Source organism: Manis pentadactyla, chromosome 8, assembly GCF_030020395.1.
Source record: "Manis pentadactyla isolate mManPen7 chromosome 8, mManPen7.hap1, whole genome shotgun sequence".
Classification (NCBI taxonomy): domain Eukaryota; kingdom Metazoa; phylum Chordata; class Mammalia; order Pholidota; family Manidae; genus Manis; species Manis pentadactyla.
This window is the reverse complement of record NC_080026.1, coordinates 140301165-140323372: the sequence shown is the minus strand read 5'-3', so window position 1 is coordinate 140323372 and position 22208 is coordinate 140301165. Positions and strand designations below refer to the sequence as shown.

The 22208-nt window shown below is 60.6% G+C and overlaps 1 protein-coding gene across 1 annotated transcript in view; it reads right to left on the bottom strand.

Moving 5' to 3' along the window:
* ADGRA1 (adhesion G protein-coupled receptor A1) overlaps positions 1-22208 on the bottom strand; it is a 32439-nt gene that overhangs the window by 5677 nt on the left and 4554 nt on the right. Inside the window, exons 3-5 of the mRNA XM_036923311.2 lie at positions 18351-18478; positions 16723-16846; positions 11979-12124 (exon numbers count right to left, since the gene is read on the bottom strand). Of these exons, the coding sequence (XP_036779206.2) occupies positions 11979-12124; positions 16723-16846; positions 18351-18478 (398 nt within the window). The remainder of the gene's footprint in view (positions 1-11978; positions 12125-16722; positions 16847-18350; positions 18479-22208) is intronic.

Below are 22208 nucleotides of genomic sequence, written 5' to 3'. Positions count from 1 at the left end.
AATAACTCAATATTTCTGGGATGCAGCTAAAGCAGCTAAATACAGCTATGAGCACTTTTATGAGAAAAAGGGGAGGTTGGCAGCCTGGTGACCTAAGATGCCACCTCAACAAGGCAGGAAAGTACAGACCAAAGTGAAGAGTAACCAGAAAGGAAAAGATAAAGAAAGGAAACAAGGGATAGTGACTTCCTGAAAATATCAACAAAGTTAACGGCTGGCTAGAAAATCATGGAAAAGACAACACACATCCCTAGCGTCCAGGGGTGCGTCGCCATCGCCGCCCCTGGGCAGGAGAGGTGAGCGTGTTACGAACAACTATACATATGTTTCATGTACATACATGAAATAAATGAGAACTGAACATGTATGCTGAAGACTAGAAGAAGTGGATACATTCCTTGGAGAAAAAACACAAATTACCAAAATTGAAATCAGAAAGACTTAGGAAGTCTGAATGCCCTGTATCTAGAAAAAGGATTGATTTCCATATCCACAGACATTTAAGAAGCTCCAGGCTCCTCGGTATCACCAGTGGGCATGAACACCATCTACGGAGGTGACACCGTCTTGCACGGGGGTTTCCAGGAAACGAGGGACGGGATAGCTCCTGACCAGTCGTGAGGCATAAGCTGAGACCAAAACCACAGGGACATCAGAAAAGTAAGGTGCCCACCTTCATGAACACAGACACCAACATCTCTAGCAGCATATTGGCAAATGTAACCTAGGACTTTATGAAAAGGAAAAACATCAGTGCCAAGTGAGATTTTCTCAGAAATACAAAGTGTGCCATTCATAAAAAGCAGGCCATGTGCTTTGTCCCCAAAACACATCGAGAAATCACGACCCTTTAACAGATGCAGAAAAGCAATGGAACCTGACACACACTCGCCATAAAAAGCCACAGCAAGCCGGGAATGCACATCGTGTCCTCCACCTGCTAAGAGGCCCTGCACCCAGGAGCACACCTGATGTGGGCTCTGAGTGTTCCCCAGGGTCAGGAACGAGGCCAGGGTGTCACCTTCCCAGCCCTGCCGATTGTCCTGGAGACCCCGGCGCTGTATCCGGCAAAGGAGGGTGTCCTGAGAGGGGCCGAGCAGCCGGCCGCACAGCCGCACAGCCCGAGGACTAAAGGGCGAGTGAGGGAGGGGGCACAGCTCTTCCAGGTAAACCGGTCACTTCGTACGGGAGCAGGAAACCGCAGTGCGGCAGATTCCTTTACAAGCTGGCAATTCTGAAACGTACGTGGAACCGTGAGGACACGACTACCAGAGCCGTCTGAAGAGGAGGACGCGTGGGTCTGAGCTTGGAACCTACGTGATGCCCCGGGATCAGGACAGGGTGTCCCAGGCTGGCTCTGCTCCAGCCCTGCCCACGTGCTTGTGCCCCCGTGGAGAGGACAGCTGAGGGCTGCCCCGCAGACCCCAACCTCCCTGGGTGTGGCTGGGGCCCCTCACCTGACCAGAAAGTGCCAGGGCTCCTTTTTGGCAGGCCGGAGACACCAAAACCAGTCTGCCAGGCAGCACTCCCAGCCTAACGACACCACGGCGACCCACGGCCATGCACCTCCTGCCTGGACCCCTACCTGGCCAGCCCGCCGGTCTGTCCTGCGGCTCCATGCTGCAGGCTCGGCTCTGGGAGAAGCCTTCTGCTCACCTGTGGAGTGGCTATCATTCCTGCACACCTGAGGTCACCCTGCTGTGCACGAAGGCAGGACCTTGCCACCGTGGACCTGCCCCGAGCACGCCGCACACCCACGGCCATCTGAGTGGGGCGTCAAGTCTCCTTCCATAGGATGCTCACCATCTGTAGGTGCACCGGGCAGGCGGGGTGGGTCCTGGATATGCCGGGCAGCTCAGTGGCCTTGTCCAAGGCTCCGAGGATGGCATGTGTCCCATGCAGCCAGCCCAGAACAGGAGTGAAGGGAAATAGGCCAGCTTACACGACACTGTCTGGTGGTGTGGCTCAGTGGCCTGAGAGAGGGCCCAGCCGAGGGCTGGATGCCAAGGGGTCGTTCCCGCTGACAAGTGTTTCCCGTCTTGGCCTTTTTCTAATTGTGAAGTAGGGAGAGGAACGGGCCTCGTATGCTCCCAGCACAGGATGGGAAGCAGGGCCAAGGGCCATGCCAGGCAAAGCTGCAGGGAGACATCGCTGGTTGCTTTCAATGGCTGGAGGGAAATTTCACAGAGGAGTGGGCTTGGGGAGTGGCCTGGAGTGGCCCTGGTCCAGCTGCGTCCACATCCAGCAGACACATGATGTTGTCATGGCACCTCCCACAGCGGCTCCATTCCCACAAAGCCCCTCTGAACCTGCGGAAAGCCAGTTTCTACCTGAGAAAGATCCTCAGGTTCTGATCAGGGGGACCCCTTGGCCGTCTGAAGAGGCATGTCAGCAGGTGGCCCGGGAGCACTGTGATAAGAATGGGCTGGGGGCTTGCTCTGCTCAAGCCTGCTACCTGCAACCAGCCCCGTGGCCAAGGTGAGCCCACAGGAAGCCCCCACACTGGTCCCTCTAGCGTCCTGTGGTGGGTGGAGAAAGGGGTGAACTGCTAATCGTGACACCTGGGGACAGCTTGCCCAGGAGACCCTGTGGGTCTCACCTGGGTGATTCAGCATCCTACCCCATCCTTCCCTGCTGGCTGGGGACAGTCCCGGGGGGCTGGTGAGACCTCCAGCACACCCTGCAGGGTGAAGCGGTCATGGCCTCTCCACTGCTTCTGGCCAGGACCCCCAGAGCCAGCGGGACCCTCTTCCTCTGCAGGGGCGAACTTGGCCTTCCCTGAGCTGCTCCGGCTCCAGGCCACCTGCCAGCCCTGGGGACCTCGGCCGAGCTCGGCTCCCTGGCGCGGTGCAGGCTCGGTCAGCAGGGGGCGCTGGAGGCCGCAGCAGGTGCCCAGGCCCGGGCAGCTGTTCTTGCTGCGGAGGCTGGTCAGCAGTGCGGGTGTGTAGGAGGCCCATAGACCCCCACCTGGTCAGTGGCCGCCTTCTCTGGCCCCGACAGGGCCCGTCTGCACCGGCTTCAGCATGCTTGGCTGGACACCCTCTCGGCCAGCCACCTGCCCCTGCAGCCACCCTGGCCCAGGCGGTCTGCAGCCCAGCCTTGGCCTCTGGTCCTCCGGGTTTCCTCCTGGGTCTGGTCCTGCTCAGGTGCCTACATGACTGTTTAGACCACAGCGAGGCCTGTCTGCTCAGGGCACCAGTTCCCATGGACCAGCCCTTGGCCACTGCTGGACCCTCTTAGGACCACACATCCTCTGGCTCGCATCTCAGTGCCTCCCCGCGGGTCTGTGGGATGCTGGGTGGGTACTCACCTGGCTACTTGGGGTCAGACTGGCCTCTTCTTTTGGCTGAAGTTTCTAGAAAAAATGTGTGAACCCGAATCCCAGCGAAACCCTGTTGCTGCCCCTGTGACTCGGTGAACCAGGCCGTGAGCGTCCAGGATGCACACAGGGCATGACACGCAGGTGCCCGGCAGGGAGTGAGCTGGGGACGTGCTGGGTGTCCGGGCCCTTGGGCACCATGGACAGTGAGGTCCTCTGAGCGCAGCCTGCTCCCCTGGGGCTCAGAGAGGGGGCCTGGCACATGGTGGCCTCTCATCCCAGGCACATGTGCACACCCACAGCCCCAGAGTGCCCTGCCCAGGGGCCGTGCTGAGCCATTAACACAGGTTGGGTGTCAGCCATGGCTCAACCTCCGGAGAAACCCAGTGCTGAGAGAAGCAAGTCTTTGCCCCGGGGATGCGGCCTCCATGAAGCTCTAGGGTCCTGCCCTTTAATGAAGAGGTGAGTCTGGGAGTTTGGACAGATGGAGGTACCTGTGGCCTCCAATCCGAGGTGGAGACCTGAGGGTGGTTGGGAAGCCTGGTCAGGGCTGGTGAGGCCAGTGGGGTGCGGCACGGGGCACAGCCGAGCCCTGCTGAGGTCCTGTGGACTTACTCCCGCTCAGCTTGGGGGCTCCCTCTCCACCAAGAAGGGGCAGCTGTCGGTGGGTCAGCCACAGGCCACTGGCCCTCCAGACAGGCAGGAGGAGCAGAGGGGGAGTGAAGGGCGCGGCTGGAGCCGGCTTCCCGGGGTGGGACCTTTGCGGGCCGCTTGGGGCCCGTGCTGGCATGTGCTGAGGCGCCCCTGCATTCCCACCCTTCTTGACATCTGCTCCTTGAGAAGTCTTAGAAAGAGGGATAAACCCCAGGATGGCGCCCCCTGCTCCGTGCCAGTCTCCAACGCCGCGGGTCCCCAGCCATAGGCCAGGATTTGGTGTCTGATTATTTGGTGGCCCCAAGCCCATGGGGTCCTCATTCCTGGTATCCCAGATCTGTCCAGCCAGGTTAATGAGTGGGTCACTTGACAGAAATCCCTCTCATGGGCTGAGCTAGTAATTAGCCAGCCTTCGAGGTCCTGGAAGCCTGACCTTGATACCCAGGTGCCTGACCCCCACTGCACTGGGGCACCACGCCTCTTCTTGGGGATACAGCATTGCCAGGACACAGTGGGCAGCTTAGCCAAGTCTGGGGGGCCACAGGAAAGAATGGAGACTGAGCAGTGGGCTGATTTCTTTCTCTGCTGGCATCAGAAAGGACCAGCAGGTGAATGTGCCCCTGGGGCCAGGACCCTAGAGCAGGTGTGCCGGGCCATGGCAGGGTCCCAGTTGCCCTATTGGGGTCCTGGGCTCCATGATGGTGTCCCAGCTACTGTGGTGGGGTCCCAGCCGCCGTGGTGGGGTCCTGGCCTCCATGATGGGGTCCTGGGCTCAGGGGTGGGGTCCTGGCCTCTGTGGTGGGGTTGTCCTCCTGGGTGGTCTGTCCACTGGCCAGATGTCCTCGAGATGGCCCATCCCCAAGGATGGCCTGGGGAGCTGCCACCACGTGGGACAGACAGCAGCCCACCTCTGTCCTCATGGAGCCACAGTCCCTGCAGGCAGGATGCACCGACATGAACGGTCAGCACCAGGGACCCTTGGTATTCCAGTCATTGTGTCTAGGTCCTCCCTGTGTCCTTGGAGGGAGAAGATGGGTGGGGTGGGTGGGGACGGAGTTCAGACAAGGAGCCACTGATGCGTGGGATGGGGTGGCCTCGGAGAGCTTGGGCAGGTCCCAGGGGCCTCAGTGGCCACAGTGGCAGATGGTGGACGTCTCAGAAGCTGGGAGGGCTGCTGGGCCAGGCTCTCCTGAGGACGGCAAGGGGACAGTTTTCCTGCAGAGGGCCTGGTGGGTGGCTGGGACTGTGCTGGTGCAGCGAACGGCTCTGCTGGCCCTGCTGTGTGGATGCTGCCCTGTGGCCAGCCCTTCATCTCGGCTTTGGAGCTGTTCCTCCACCTGGTCTTGCTTCGGGGACACCTTCCCTGCACATCCCCTCTTAATTTTCCTCAGTTGCTCTTAATGATGCTTCCTCTGGGTCTTGTGACACGTCTTCGTGGGGGAAGCTGCCTGCCGAGTACATCCTTCAGCCAGCTGGGCCTGGCCAGCAGTGGCCATCCTTCCTGGACTGTCCCCAGGGGCCCAGGCATCCAGGCTGAGTGCAGATTCAGGGTCCAGCTTCCACAGGCTCAAAGCCCTGGGCCATTTATGTGTGTCCCACACAGGTGATAAGAAGGGTACTCCTGACATCTGCCCACTCAGATCCTCAGACCCCGCCTGGGCCACCCCACAACCGGAGGCATGTCCTCTCTTGAGGAATGCCCCGCAGGACTGCCTGGCCTGGTGCTGCCCCACCAGCCACCCCACTCACAGAGCAGAGCACCGGGACCCTTTGTCGCAGGCAAGCGGCTGGCAGGAGCGGCTGTGTGGGCTGCGGCCAGTGTGGGGACCTGTCCCAGGCACCGCCCTTGGGAGGCGGGGTCCCAGAGATGTCTGCTCCTGGTCCAGTCAGCATTGTGTCATCAGGACTTCTGCAGCGAGAAATCAGTCGACTGCTTCAGCTAAGCCAAAGGTGCCATTTACATCCACTTGCCTAAGTGTGGTCTTGTGAAGCCACCAGTGTCCTCGGAAATGCGTGGCACGCTCCTCCAAAGCTTGGCCGACCAAGATGGGTGGAGGTGGGTGAAAGCCACTGGGGGTTTGGTGGCTGGAGAAGGGCCAGCTGACAAAGACCTCGGGTCACGTGGAGAGAGAGAGAGACTCCTGTGCTGAGCACCGACCACGACCACGGTCTCTTGCTGGAAGTGTGCCTGGGCACTGAGAGCACAGTGGGCACACTGTGTCACTGTGTGATCTCTGAGATGCCGCCTGCTATGCTGCTGGGACAGGTGCCAGCATGTGGGGCTGTGCAGTCACTTTGCCTTAAAATTGTCCTCTCTGGAGCCGTCTGTGAACCAGGACGTCTGCCCCAGGTGTGGCCTCTTGGGGTCACCGGGGGACCCAGGTGTCACCTTGGTGCATGCAGCTTGGGTCACTGATGGCCCTGGAGCTGTCTGCTCCTGCTCAGGGCACCCACACACCTGGGTGCCACGCCGGCTTCCTGTGGCCGTGCTGAGCAGCCTCAGTGCCACCTAGCCCAGACTGGCCATGAGGGCCTGCCCAGCTCTGCCCATTTCAGAATGTGCACTGCTGCTGAGAAGGGGTTCCTGCAGAGGAGATCTGGGGGAGCAGTCCTGCCCCTGGGCAGGGCCCTGAGAGCTGGTGCCAACTGCGTGCTGCAGGGCTCAGAGCATCTGACGTGAGCACCACGGTGCCCGCACAGCTGCAATTTTTCAAATAGAAAAACCACAGGTAACAATCCTGTGGCAGCTTTGTGGAGACAGGGTTGGCTCAGACCTTGAACAACAGGAAACTACTTAGGCGCACTTTATCAGAAGGAGCAGAACAGATTGCAAAATCAGGAGTAATTACATGTAGCTAAATTGGGAATTAGCCCCTGAGCATCAATATAATCACAGCAAGAAAGTGTTTAATTCGGAAGCAGCTTCCCTTTGGCCAAGAGCGGTGGCCTGAATAATCATGCCCCTCATTTCATATGGTTAAGCCCTGACCCCCGTGGTGGTGGTGGTGGTGGTGGTGGTGGTGGTGGTGGTGGTGGTGGTGTTAGGGGTCCCTTGGGAGATGGTTCGGTGGTGAGGATGGAGCCTGGTGAACGGGGTCAGTGCCCGTGCAACAGAGCTTCCTGGCTGTGTTTCCAGGCAAGGACACGGCAAGAGGTCTGCGTCCCGGGAGAGGGCCTCACCCTGTGTCTGGCACCTGGGCTCAGGCCTTTATCCTCCAGGCCTGTGAGAGATAAATGCCTGAGTTTACAAGCGTCCTGGGCTGAGGTTTTGTTAGAGGTGCCCTAGGATTCTCAGGGAGGGACTGGAAGATATGGAAGGGACCCCCAAGAGTCCCCACCGAAGGGAGATGGCCATGGGGTTGGGAGGGCATGGCCCGGCTTCTCAGTGCGTTCCCGAGTGCCAGCTACTGGTTGCTGGCACCACCATGGGGCAGCGCACTGGGACCAGTGACCGTTGAATTACACGGCCATGTCTGCTGCAGGGACTAGCTGGCAGGCAGAATGGGGACCCGGAGGGAGAAGAGGATTCAACAGAGCTGAAGAGAATTCTGGGAAATACACAGGCTGTGAAGTTCTGGCCTAAAGTCTTTGGTGTGGTAACAATCCTGTGGCAGCTTTGTGGAGAAAGGATTGGCTCAGAGACAGAAATATCAGCCTGGCCCTCTGTATCTCAGCAGTTCTCCCCGCATCTCTGTCTCTCCATCTAGTTGGAAATGAGCAGAGGGCCGGAGAGCTGGCCTTGGAAAACGCCAGCGCCTGAGCAGGAGGGCTGCCCAGGGCCCGGTCTGCTCTCTGCAAGGGCAGGTGGGGCTGGCCCTGGGCTGGCAGCAGGCACCCGGCTCGGGGTGCGTTCCTACCCTGCTGCCTGGTCAGGTTGCTTTTGTGCTGGGCTGGCCTCCCTCTGGGGCCTGGAGGGGCAGTAGCGAGAATGTGGAGCTGCCAGTCCCCAGTGGAGACCCGGGCCAGGTTGGGGGCCCACGTCCTGGGCAGAAACCCCACTGCTACGGGGGGATGCAGTGGGCTCTGTGTGGTCCTCCTGGGAGAGCGATCCATTTTTGGGGCTCATGTCTGGGCCTTCAGCACCTTCTGACCCCCCTAATTGTGAACCCATCCAAGCCAGATGAGCCCCTGGGAGCAAAGCCAGCCCCGGGACTTGAGCTTCTGCTTGTCTGGTTTGTGTTCCATGAACTTCCCCAGTGCCAATGACCCTCGGCCCCAGCCCAGCCCTGTGAAGGGGTCAATCCTCCCACTGGGCTGAGCACCCCCAGGGGGCTGGCCGTGGTCCCCTCTCTGTGAGCGTAAGAAAGGTCCTCCTCCAAACCTTGCTCTGTTTCCCCCTGCAGCCATATGGCCTTAAAGCCCAACAGCTGCATTCCCAGAACCTGGTTTCGACATTCAACGAGCAGGACCTGTTCTGCTCCCAAACCCCCACCTGCAGGGCTGAGGGGCCGCGCCTCTGCGGTCTGAAGCCCACCCCTGCAACCAGGTGGTGGCGTCCAGCAGGGGCCGAGGCTGGAGGGAGGGGGCCCGATTCACTCTGAGCCACGGCCACATCCGTGTGGTGGCTAGTGGCTCTGCTTCGGGACCTCTGGGCTGGGTCTGGGGCCTCAGGAAAGACACTCCCCAAAGGTGGGGCCCCCACAGGACCATCACCTGCCCCCACTCCATCCTCCCTGTGGGCCACATGCAGGACACTCCCTGGAGCCTCCCGCCCCTGCCCCCTGCCCACCGAGTTTTCTAAGCACAGAAGGAACGGAGCAGAGCCCTCCCCACTGACACCGCACTTCCCGCTTCTGTTGGCCAGTTTCCTTCATTCTTGCCACTAAACTTCAGCACAATTCTAGAGGATTTTCTCCCTAAAACCTAACGAACTGTAGGCACTAAACAGTGCACTCTGAATTAACCAGCGGGTTAAAGAAAAAATCCCAAGGACAACTAGAAATTATTTTCAGATGAATTTAAAAAAACCCTACAACATACCAGACTTACAGGCTGCAGCCAAACCAGGGCTCAGGAAAATTTACAGCTGTCAGTGTCCACGGCACAAGAAGAAGGCTCTCAAACCCATGATCTAACTTTACACCATAAGGCACTAGAAAAAGGTAGAGGCAGGTAAACTTAAAGGAAGGAAGGAAGGAAATCATAAAGACGAGAGGAGTAAATGAGAGAGAGAATAGGAAAGCAATAGAGAAGATCGGTGGGACCAAAGCCGGCTCTTTCAGGGATCAACAAAACCCACCAGCCTTCAGCGGCACAGACAGGGCAGGTCAACCTTGGCTGGACATTGGAGCCGGGGCCACTAGGCAAGAGAAAGAAACAAAACCCGTCCAACCTGGGCAGGAAGCATCAAGCTCTCCATATGTACGGATGCCAGGACCACTTCTGTGTCGTCCCTAGGAGTCTGAGAGGAAGCTCCCAGAGCTAAAAAACCAAGTCACCAGGGTTTCAGGACCTAAGACCAACACAAGAAGTCGGCTGTATCTCTATTCACAGGCAGGGAACGATCCGAAAAGAAAATGAAGACGGTCTCCCACTTACAACAGCATCAGAAAAAATCAAATAGTTAGGAAAGAATGTAACCCAGGAAGCACAAGGCACGTGCCCTGAGAACTGTGAGACATTTCCGGAAGAAATTAAAGGCCCAGATCAGTGGAGAGGGATCTTGTATTTACAGACTGGATGCGGTCGATGATGCTAAGAATTCTTGAAATGCCCTGTGAATTCAGTGCAGCCTCTATCAAAACTCCAATGGCTGTTTGTGCAGAAATGGTAAAACTGATCCTAATGTTCACACGGAACTGCAAGGGGCCCTGAGTAGCCAAAACGATCTTGGAAAAGGAGACTGTCCTCTTTGCTCCTTGGACTGGCCCTCACCAGAGGGCAGCACGGCCAATGCCAAGAGTTGGGGGGTCTCGGTGCTGGCAGCCCCTCTGCCAGTAGGAGTCCCCCACAGCTGGCCTGGCCACACGTGGCCCCAGAGCTCACACAGAAAGGGGAGCCATGCCTGAAACTTCCTTCTCCTCCTCAGTCCTGCAGAATTTCATATTCTTGCAGTTTCCTTGAAATCCCTGAAATGGGCTTGGTTTCCCCAAAGTTGAGCAGCAGAGGGTTTGAGAGAGTGGCCAGGCCCCAGGATGGGTGGGCCACAGGGGCAGTGAGGGCTGATGGGGTCCCACAGGCGGACTCCTCCGTGAACAGACCCCTTGGTGGCTCTGAAGCCAGTGGGTGTCCCCTCTGTGGCTGATGGGCAGCCAGGGTCAGTGTAAGAAATCAGACAATCGGCTGCCCCCTTCTCAAAATGCCGGCTGCTCTGAGTTCACACAGACACTTCTCACTCCCTTTCTTGTTGTCTTTCTTTGGAAAACTGCAGAGCAGAGCCAGGGGGTGACATGCTCCTTCCGGCAGAGCCAGGACCGCTGCCCGCCACACCTGGGCCCGCCGGGGGTCCAGCCCCACACCGGGTGCTGCCCAGTCAGCTTGCGCATGATGGGCTGCCTGGACCGATAGCACGAGCCTTGGGGCTCTTCCCCCGGGGAATACTCAGGGTGTTGGTAGCGCACAGGCTACTTCCAGCCTTGGCAGTAGGGTCAGCGATGCAATCAACGGGCGCCCTTCCCAGGGCAGACTGTCCCTAGTGAGGGTGCCTCTGCCTTGGGGTCATGCGGACGAGGAGGGCAGAGGCTGCTGACCCCGCATGTGGACGGCAGATTGCAGATCCCGGGAGGGAAGGCCCCAGCCCCCATCACGCTCCCCCAGCCTTTGGGGTCCCCTTGATCAGCTTCTGGTCCATGCGGAAGGCAGGCCTGGTGCACCCAGCCCCAGGCGAGAGCTGGTGAGGGCAGTGCAGGAGGCAGGCCCCGCGGAGCCCAAAGCTTTGAAAGAGGCACGCACGCCCACCTGATGTGCTGGTCACCAAGGGAGCTACTGGGGGTCACAGGGCCACGTGCCCTCCAATGTTAAGGCCTTTGTGCCAACAGGAGGGGATGCAGAGGGGAGGGAGGAGACCATGGTTTCAGGCAACACAAATTTCCAGGGCAGCCTCTGGTTTGACACCGCTGGCCCAGGGCATGGCCACTAAGCCCAGGCCCACGGCCCCGTGGGCCCAGCAGCTCCTGGACTCCCAGCGGGTTTTGTGCATCTTGAAGTCAGAACACTCCAAGACCTCAGCCTCGTTCTTTGAGCACCAGGAGACGCTCCAGTCAGTTACGCTCCAGACCAGAAGACACTCTGTGAGTGACTTTTAAGCCCCAGGACCCGGGGCCATCCCGGCAAGAGACAGGAGATAACGAAATCCTGCCTGTCTGGCCCATGTTCGTGCAGAGGCGCCACGGACCTGGTCACTATGTGGCAATGTGTCTGTTTGGATCTGAAAATCAGTGTCACAAACCTCTGGTGGAGGTCAGCTTATTTATTAAACAACACAGGGCAGGGTTTTATCTGCCTCAAAATGAGTTCTGACCATTTTCAGGCACACAGAGGTATTGCCAGATAGCCCTTCAAATGTGGAGCCAGTCAGAGCTCAGTCCAAGGGGCTGGGCGTCCACCGCCTCCCGGCACAGGCCTCCATCTCTGTGACGGCAGCTGCCCCTCTCGGGGACCACCTACCCACCCCCAGCCCTCCAAGGCTGAGGAAGCCACCTCCTGCAGGCTGGGGCAGTGGCCCCTCCCCGAAGCCGCCTACACCTGGCCTGAAGCCCCCCTGCAGCTAGAGGCGGAGGCTCCTCTCTGACACAGCGCAGGTGCCTTAGCTCCCCAGAAGCCGGGACCTGGCTCTACCACGGCCCATGGCAAGGAGCTGGCAGCATGGGGCACACCCACCACCTTCCCCAGCCCCTGCCCCGATACCCCAATGCTCCCTTCCCAGCACCCTGCCTCCACCCCCTGCTCCTGGCCATCCACGTAGATAGGATGGCCCTGGGCTCCTAGTTCCCCTGTGGCCAGTCTGTGGAGACCCAGGGAAAAGGTTTGGGCTGGGGGCTCTTGGAGCCTGGTGGGCACTCGGTACCTGAGCAGGGGCTGCCTTGGGAACGGCTGTGGGCCTGCGCCCGGGCGCGGAGGGGCCTCCATGGTTGCCTGGGTGTAGATGTTCCTGGCGGTCACGCCGATCCACAGCATGGTAGTCAGTGAGGAATAATGCAGCACGATGCCCACCTAGGGGGACAGGCTGGTCAGCATGCTCCTGTGGACACTGTAGCTCCCCCCAAGGCCAGTGAGTCCCCGCCCCATCTGCAGCCTCCATCGACAGCTCAGTGGTGACAGGGAGTGGGCCAAGCAGGAGGCGCCTGGGGGTCCTGGGGCAGGTGCACCCTTCCCGGGCCTCAGAGCTTGAGCAGACACGGGCTGTGAAGCTCTGCTGTCCTGCAGAGAGAGGGGGCAAGGGTCCCATGGGCCTGTGTGCACAACATCCTGGGGGCAGTCAGCCTGGGCCAGCTACACACATGTCCCTGGGCAGCATGTGCAGCGTCTCTGCATGTGGGACCCGTGTGCCATGTGCCTGTGGTCAGTGTGGTCCTGGCACGGGACCCTGAGTGCACTTCCCCTGGGCTTAGCCCCACACAGCTGCCCACCAGGAGGAGGGAGATGGAGGTCTGTAGCTGGCCTCTCTGGGATTCGGGGATTCGGGGAGGTCTCATGGCAATGTGTCTCCAAGTAGGAGTTGCTCATCACTATGGCAACAGTGTCCGCGTTGGCCCCATGGCTGGCGCTGGCTGCACTGGCTAATTACGGGCTCCACACTCGTCCGTCTCCATCTGACCCAATAAAACGAGGTCGTCTTTGAAGTAATGACCTGACATTTCCCAGTGACAAGTAAAATATGGCTACTACTGGAAAGGACATAAATGTTTAAGGAATACGGAGATTTCCCAAAAAAAGTCAATGTTGCACCATGATGACGATGTATCACATTCAGAGTTCAGTTTTTACTTATGAGAACAGCCTATAATAACTGATGGAAATTCCAAGGGGCATGGTGGGAAAATCCCCGAGCTCTGTTCACGGTTCTGACGGGCTCCCCGCATGTGGGGGAGTCCGGCCCTTTCCTGGGGCTGTTCGGGGCCTCATGATGCGGGCTGTGTGCACCAGGTGAGCCGAGCTCGGTCCCAAGCAGGGAGCCCTCCCTCACACGAGGCAGGAAGGTGCTGGGAGCCAAGGGCCAAGAGCTCTGGGCACCCGAGGCGAACAGGGCCTGGCTCTCTTCTCAGGGGACAGCCGTGTGTCTGTCAGCAGTGTAAATAGAAATAATTCACTGGGAGACAGGCCCCCGGAGGAGCCCGACCCTTGGCTGCGGGAGCTGACCTCGGGCTGTGAAGGCGTCGGGAGCAGGGACGGGGCAGCGAGCAGGGCTGGCTTGCGCCTTCTCCAGCTGTTGTTTTGAGCCGTGCCAGGCTAAGCACATTCGGGGTTATTGGGAGGCATACACAACCAGACTCTGTCTCCAAACACCAACCTCAGGCTGGACAGTGGAGAGGTCATGGGACCCATCCTAGGACGGGGGCAGCTCATGCTTCTGGACCCAGGGCCAGTGCTGACGCACATTCATTATGTGAGGCCAGCACAGCCTCTGTGTCCGTGATGTCACTTAGCACTTTAACGAGGCTCACAGTCATCTTTTTGTTGCCATAACAACCAGCCAGAGAGTTGGACCATCTCTCATACATCAATCATTTCACTGCAAGGCTGAACGACACTTGGAGGGAAGGTTGGCTGGAGTCTGTGTTCACACACCAGGGATGTGGTGTCCCTTGTCAGGGTGGGGGCCAGCCTGGCTGCCAGTCCAAGGAAACCACGTTTCCTATAATGAATTGGCTCATGTAGCGAGGGAGACTGAGATGCCCCGAATCCGCTGTCAGCGAGCTGGAGGCCCAGGACTGCCTAAGTTCCAGTCTGAGCCTGAGTCCAAAGGCAGGGCACTGATGTCTCGGCCTGAGGACAGCCAGGCTGGGAGGATTCTTTCCTGTAGTGCCTTTGCTCCACTCAGGCTGCCAGGGGTCGCAAGCAGCCCACCCGCACTGGGAGGGCCGTCTGTTTCGCTCAGCCCACCCTCGCAAGTGCTGATCCCACAGACACCCCCAGAATGAGGCTGACCCAACATCTGGGCGCCCACGGCCAGTCCAGCTGGCGCATGGAGCTGACTGCCCAGTCCAGTTTTTAACCCGTGTCTACGGGGCTGTCTCCTCCAGCGAGTGCCAAGCTGAAGCCAGCCGGCGGGCTGTGACCCTCAGTAACTGTAACCGACACTTCTATTTGTGTCTGTGCAGCACCTGGCGGAGTGACTGTAATGTCGGGCACCCCTGGGCGGATGCCCCGAGGGCTCGCCGGGGTCTGTGCAGCCCGTTCCCTCCCTGGCTCCAGCTCTGCTGTCGGCTCATTCCCCCTGATGCACTGGGGCTGTTTCCAGCCTTTGTTTGCTGTCTGTCCCCCGGGTCCACACAGCCCAGGGGTGTGTGGCTGTGTTCCCAGTGGCCCCGCAGCACGGTGTCTGCAAATGGAGGGGTGAATCACTGTGCCCCTGCTGCCTTGTGGACGGGCAACTGGGGGATCAGGATGGCCTCTTCCAGAGCTCAAGGACTGGCTTCCTCTGGTGGGGGTCCTGAGAGTCCCCTCTGAAGAGAGTCCATCATTTCTCACAGGAACACGATTCCTACAGACCTTGCCCTCCTGGACCCTTCCAGGCCTGCACCCACCCCCACCCCTGCTTCCCGGGCGTCCATCCCACTAACCCGCCAGGCATCGGATGCCACAGTTACTGGCCTCCAGGGGGTGGGTGCAGGGGACAGCTCCCAGGTTTTTGGGAGGCATGGGCTCCCCAGAACCGCTGGGCCCGTGGTTCCCCGAGGCAGTGCCTGGGCCTGGGGGGCTGCTGGCGACTGGCCCCTCACCCACCGGTCGGGCACTCACGTGGCAAAGTGCGGGCACACAGATAGAATCTACCTCACTGCACTCAGACGGCCCCTTCCTCAGCGCCGCATTTACAGTGCAAACTGGATTTCCCCGTGTGCTCGCTCTGGTTGTCACTAAAAGCCTTAAGGAAGCTTGCGGCACCTGGGCGCGCCTGCTCCTCCGGACGCCCCCGCTGCTGTGGGCCTCTCCCCCGCCCCCCGTCCGCAGAACCCCGCACTCGGCGCACACCCGCGGAAACCCGCCCTTCCGAGCTCCGCCGCCCCTCCATGCGCCCCTGCCGCCGCGGACCTCTGCTCAGGGTGTGCTGACTTTTTTGCTGGAGTCCGAGAACAGGTGGCAGAATCGGCTTCCGGATGGGACATACGGCCCAGTTGTGGGTGTCTCCCTCCCTCCCTCCCTGGGGAGGGCCGCCCCGCAGCTGGGCTCTGGAGCAGCCGAGCGGTCTCAGGCCATGGCACCTTGCCTGCAGGTCGGAGGGCACGAGCAGCAGGGTCTCACGGCTGACGCTTCCTCAAGGCCCCCAGCGGGAACAGCTTCTCCCCCCGGCTATCTGCCAGCTGCTGTCCTGTGCAGGGGACAGGCCATCTCAGTGGACAGACTGGCCCGAGGGCGGCTCTGGTGCGCACAGGTGTGGGTAGGCAGGCCCCAGCAGCTCCCATGGCCATCATAAACATTCGCTGACTTCACAGCCCCGAGGGCTGCAAGAGGAGCCGTCTGACACCCCTCACCGATGGGCACCGGGCCGAGGTCACTTCCACGAGGCTGGGCCAGATGCACGGCCACCAAGTACAGACCAGAGACGCTGCAATCCACGGGGAAGCTGCACCTGGACTGTCTGGGTGCCAGAGCTCACTGCCACCTGGAGGTCACTGTTCATCTGGAGGCCATTGTCCACCCAGCAGTGACTGTCCACTCAGGGGTCACTGTCCATCTGTAGATGACTGACCACCCAGGGGTCACTGTCCGTCTGTAGGTGACTGTCTACCTGGTGGGGTCACCCTCCACCTGGAGGTGATTGTCCACCCTGGGGTCACTGTCCATCCTAGAGATGATTATCCACCTGGAGGTGACTGTCCACCCAAAGGTCAATACCACCTGGAGGTCACTGTCTGACCAGGGGTCACACTGGAGGTGACTGTCCCCTTGGGCTGAGCAGGGCCCACGGGCAGGCATGGCAGTGGGAGGGGAGGGGAATGGGGTGTCTGGACAGCGGGAATGGCCTCAGGGGATGGAATGCCCTCCCCTGAGCTCTGTCAGGAGCGCAAGGGCAGTTGCTATTTTCTCCCATTTAGAGAGTCAGTGGTGGTGAGGGGGCCACTGGGTGGGAAGAAGACCCCTCCGGGACCTGTCCTCAATGCGCGGAGGCTTCCGCTCTCCCTTTGCTGGCAGGGAGCTCTGTGCTGCGTCCCCCGTGTGTCGTCTGAGGCCTGGACTCCTGGCGACCCGCCAGACACAGAGCTTTTCCCTCATGAGGAGCAGTGCATCAGCATCTGTGGCCTCCCACCTGGCAGGGGTGGGGGAGCAGGTGGCCCCAACTCTGGGGGAGCAGAGCCCAACCGACGCCTGGGGTGAGCGCCGCGGGCTGGGCAGTGACATCACCCTGGCACGTCACTGCAAGCCGGTCCCATCGCACAGTAAATTATCTTAGATCGAATGCCGAGAAAATAATCAGACGGGCCCGGGGGACTGTGATCCAGGCTCACTGGAGGCGGAACTACTACTCCTCTGAGGAGAAACCTCAGCAAACACGCGAACAGCACTTCCGAAGAGGACGATTACCACAGATTCACCTTCGGTGGGAGGGTGGTGAGCACACGTGCAGCAAGCTGGGGGCAGAGGGCACTTACCGCCTGGCACAGGATTGGGTACTTGGTGCGGTTGATGCCGCCTGCAAACACCGTGAAGGTCAGAGCCGCGTGGAAGCAGAAATTCAGGAGCGTGTGCCGCCCTTTCCGGCTGATCCGGATGGCGCTGCGGGGAATGGAGGCATTTCAGGCCAAGTGCGGACACGAGCAAATGCAGAGCTCTGCCCGTGCCCGCCCTCGCCCCACCTACACCCTGTCTAGGCCCCGCCCACATCCTGACCCACCACACTACACCTATCCAGGCCATGCCATTCCCCGACCCACGCCCCTACCTTGGCCAGACCCCAGCCCACACCCTGTCCAGGCCACGCCCACGCTCCCCGCCCACACCTGTACCCTGTCCAGGCCCCGCCCACAGCCAGCTACACTCTGTCCAAGCCACACCCATTCCCCCACTCCCTCCTGCCTGCACCCTGTCCATGCCCCCTGCCCACACCCTTCCATGCCCAGCCCATGCTTAGCCACATCCTGTCCAGGCCACGCCCACACTTCCCGCCCACACACGTAGCCTGTCCAGGCCCCGCCCACGCCCAGCCACATCCTGTCCAGGCCCCGCCCATGCCCCCCCCTCCCGCCATCCACACCCTTTCCACGCCCCATGCATGTGGGAGCCGCACTGACGAGAAGCGCTGGGACAGTTGGGGCTGGGAGTAACACACGGGAAGGCTAACAGGAGAAAGGGGACCTGCCGAATCCACCTTGACTGGTGGTGGCTGGATGGTTGGGTTTTAACCACCCCAGAATTTGGAATTGGAGAAGCCCATGAGAGGTCCCAACCTTGGTCGTGGGGCGCAGGACAGGACCGATGCCCGAGACACTGACCTCTCCCGTCCTGGAGGGAGACAGTGCTCCTGCCCTGGGCAGACACTGGCACCTCAAGAAGGGGCTCTGGTGGGGCTGACTCCAGTGTGGCCCTGTGGCCGTGCCTGTCCCAGGATGCCGCCTGCACTGTGACCATGCCGTGACTGGGCCCTGCCCCGGCCATGGCCACGGCCGACGTGGCCAGCCCAGGCCTAGAGTATGACCGTGGCCACAGCTTCTCCGCGGCCTTGGATGCACCGAGGCCTCTTGCTGCCACTGTGGTTCTGGCCACGGTCTTGGCTTTGCTCATGACTAAGATTCAGGGCTGGACTCTAATGTGGCCAGGACCTCTCCCCACATTTCCCAAAGCATCTTCAAGAGGTGCAGACACACCCAGGTCGCCCAGCACTTCCTGCTCAGCAGAAGGCTTCCAGGGCCGCTGTTGGGACGCAGAGCACCGTGCAGAGCTGCCGAGGGCTCTGCCTGCCCCCTGGCTTCCTGGTCGCGGGCTCTTGGGCCGTCTGAACTCAGGCTTTGCTGGTGGGCAGAACCTGTTTCACCTGATTTGAAGAACGTGGGCTGATGTGCAAGGACCCAGACAGAGGCCCGGAATGGAAGGGCGTGACTGTCCCTGTGCACTTGGCCACCCTTGGCTACCACCAGGGCCACCAGGTGCCGGGCCAGCTCGAGCTGTCTGCTGTCTGCGATGTTCTTCCCAGGGCTTCCGGCCACATGAGGGTAGGGGTCTCACACTAGGGTTTGCCTTTGAAGGAAAAGGCGCTGAAGCCTTGGGACAAAGGGGGCCTTACCTCTGGTGCACGAGGTAGGTGACGGTGGAGGCGAGGAGGCAGAGCAGCGTGACCGCGGTGCAGGCGTACACCACGGGGTGCAGGAACTCCCCTGGGGCCTGGGGCAGGGGCAGCACGGTCTTCAGATCCTGGGGAGAGCACCGCAGGCCCTGTGAGCAGCGTGGCCTGGAGTGAGGAGCCCCTCCACCGCCTGGCCTTTCCCCTGCTCCACGTTTTCTGAATCGAGTGGTTTGCTGGGTCTCAGCAGAAGGTGATGCCCTGCCAGGAAGAGCCTGCTCGGGTGTGCACTCCCGCCGGTGGGGCCGCTGCATGGGCACCCACTCAGGCTTGGCTCCAGCACCCCAGGTCTGCTCAGCTGCTGGCGTCTCTGTGGGCTCTGGCAGGTGGCGCCCAAAGGGCTCATTCCTGCTGTGCCACTGAGGCCTCCAGCCGCTCCAATCTAGTGCTGCTGGTGCCCACAGGTGCCCACGCCACTTGAGTGGGATCTGGATGGAGCCAGACAGAGGCGGCCACACACACCAAGCTCCCCAGATCCCACTCCTTCCCGAGAGCCTGCGTGTAAACGTCTCCCTGGAGAATTTGCCTCACATTTCAGCAAGTCCATGTGGAGCTGACTTGCCTCCGTGGAGAGGGTGTGGGGCGGCCAGAGCCTGCTGACGCCTGCTGACTCGCGGAGGGCCCGACCCTGCACTGTGGTCAGGTGTTGGCCGAAGGCCAGAGTCGGGGGGCAACAAGCTTTCCCTGTGAGGATAAAACCCAGGGTGGGGTGGGGTGGGAGGCCATGGGTTGACCTGTGTGGAATGGAGACCCCACCCCACAGGTAGGGGCTCACTGTGCTGGGCACTGTGGTGCAGAGGCAGGAACACCCATGTGCAGCCCCAGGACTCCCCTGCTTGGGCCTTCTTCCCAAGATGTGGGTGCAAGCATGGCAAAGCACACCATCGCAGGGGGTTGCGTGAGCCCGGCCAGGCACAATGCCCCAAGCTCTGGAGGAGGGGGCTGTGGGTGCTGGCCCTCCTGTGCTGGCTCCCAGGCTCAGGAGGCGTGAGGCCTCAACCCCTTCTCACCTCTGCCCTCTGCCCTCTGACTGGCGCCCAGCACTGCCCAAGGAGCTTCGGGTGCTGTGATTCGGGTCACCTGTCGTGAGTGGTGTCCCTGCCACAGCGGGGCCCTTGTGCTCGTGTGGTTATCCTGGAGGTGGCCTCTATGGCTGGGCCTAAGGTCACAGGTCGGGGATCCCGTGGGACTGTGTCCTTCTAAGAGAGGGCGCTGGGAGTACGCGCCTGGAGGGAGGCCTCGGGAGAAGTCCAGCTGCCTGTGCCCCGGTCTCCGGCCTCCAGTCTCAGGCTGGAGGAAGGCCCTTTCTCACGCTGCCCCCTGTGGAGCTGCAGCCCTGCAGGTGGACCCTGTGGGGCTCCTCTCACCCCCGCCCAGGCCCAAGGGGAGGCCTTGTCTTGGCCCCGGCCCGTGCGCTGACCTGTGCTCTGAACTGCGCTGCACTTCTGTGGCCCCGGGGGGCTTGCCCATCTGATTCTGGAAGGGCTTGTCTGGCATCTGTGTGAGACCCACCGAGCTGCCCTGACTGTGACGACAGTGGTCGGGGTCTCTGCCCCAGGCCGGCCGCACTACCCTAGGCCGTGGGTGCTTCACCATGCACCTGCCACAGGCAAGGAGCCTCCTCCCGGGTATCCTGGGTAGTCTAGCCCCTCCTCGAGGCTGGTGCCCAGGCTGTCTTGTGGGAAGTGGACAGAGGTGTCCTGTGAAGGGCCCTAGCCTTTTCTGGGTGGGGAAGCAGGGAGCTGGCATGTCCGAGAGCTCAAGCTGTCTCCCCTCCTGGCGGGCAGTTCCTTGTCTGCATGGCTAAGATAGGGTCTGGCCAGCCACGGGATATCGGACGTGCTCTGAAGGACTTCGGGAAGAGTCAAGGCCACCCAGGTGCCCAGCCATGGCCTCTGACCCTGACTGCCCTCTGCAGTGACGGGGGGACTCACAGCCGTGACAATAGCAGGTGGAACCTGGTCGCCAGGGAACAGGCACTGAGTGACCCGGCTGCCCAGCGATGCCTCCTGGTCTGACCACAATGGTCCTGACCAGCCATCCACACCAGAGATATCACCCCCTGGCCCAGAATCAGATGTGACCAGCTGTCATGCTGCATCCTGCAGGTGGACACTGCCCTTCAGGCCTGACTGTCGTCACAGGCAGGTGCTTATGGCGCAGGGTGCTGACGACTCTCAGCCAGAAGGCACGGGTCCGCAGCAGGGCTTGCGCTGCGCACACGGCCCAAGTTCTCATGAATCATGAGCCAAGAGCCTCCGGTGTCAAGGAGACAGGGTCTGGGGGTCCCGCCCCTCAAGCCCACCAGGAAGGCCCCCACTCTCAGCTGAGGGAGGGCCTGGGGTCTGGATCCCCTGGCCCTTCATCCTGCAGGAGCTTCTGTCTGTGGAGGACAGGCTTCTGTGATGGGAGACAGAGCCACCCAAAGACGCAGGAAGCACTGTCTGTGAGGGTGAGCCAGCAGGCCCGGCCTCAGAGGCAAGTCTGTTCCTGGGGATGGGTGGAGTGCTTGCCAGGAGGGGCAAGAGAGTTTTCTTGGTCAGAACCTGACACCAGATTATCTTCCGCTTGCCCTTCCCTCCAAGAGCCGTCTCTGCTGCCGGGAGAGAGCGCCCTGGGGTCAGGAAGGCCTCCGTGGCCGGTGTCCAGGTCCTTGTACATGTGATTCTCTACAGAGTCCATTGCTTTCCTCTCCTGTGATGTCAGCAGGTGGGGGGCGAAGAACCTCACCACCGTCCACATAGGCCCACCCAGGCCACAGGGACTGGTTTCCTGTCCATGTCTGAGAGCACCCAGCCACCCAGTGCACTCACGACTCCATCAGGGCAGGGTCCCCAGTGGCTCGCCGCTGCAGCTGAAGGGCCTGGGGGAGAGTCCCCCACAGTCAGAAGCCCCTTCATGGCCTTTCTTGGGGGTCACTGTGGTGGGCCCAGGCCCTGCTCCCCCTATGGACCTTGGTCAGACCCCTCACTCCTGGCTGGGGGGCAGGAATGGCAGGCGGGAGTGGGCGATAGTAGAGCAAACACAGGTGCCTGGGACTCGTCCCCACCATGCCCATGCCCTGAGGCCGCTCGCGGTTGCCTTGTCTTTCCCCAGCCCCTGTTCAAGTGCCAGCTTTTGTTTGCACCACAGAGCCCCTCAAGATAGGCCGAATCCGAAATCAGAATGGGTTTTCCTGCCAACCACAAATGTCTCAAAGCTCCAGGGTGAGGTGCGGAGGCGTCTCCTGGCAGGGTGCCCTGGCCAGTGACTCCACGGGCAAGAGGTCACCTGCCTTCAGTGGCACTTCCTTCTGGTCCGAGGGCCCGGTTCTGGGGCTGCCCACAGGGGAAAGAGGTGGGGGGCGGGGCCTGAGCCGGTGAGGCAGGCTGCACCAGCAGTGTGCGTGCAGTGAGAGGCAGGGCTTTGACGGCATTGCCTCCTGGTTCTTTTCTCTAAATTGGAGAATCAACTGTGCCTTTCTACATTTCAGAGGTGACATTTAACCCTCAAAGTAGATAAAGCAAAACAGAGGTCCATTTTGTACCCTAAAGTGTACACGTGTTCAAGTTCCTCTTGGGAGACTCTACTTTGCAAGCATTCCATGGACAGAATGCTGGCGATGGTGAGTGGACGTGCCTCTGGACACACTCCTTGGAGCCATGGCACCAGCAGCGCCATTTGGACCAGCGACAGTGACAGAGCGTGGACCTTGCATCACAGAGGCTAGGAATTGGTCCCGAGAACCCACGGGGCAAGGGGGTACACAGGGGCCCTGGCTCGGTCCACTGAGGGTGGCGTGCGAGCTGCAGCAGAGCCTGC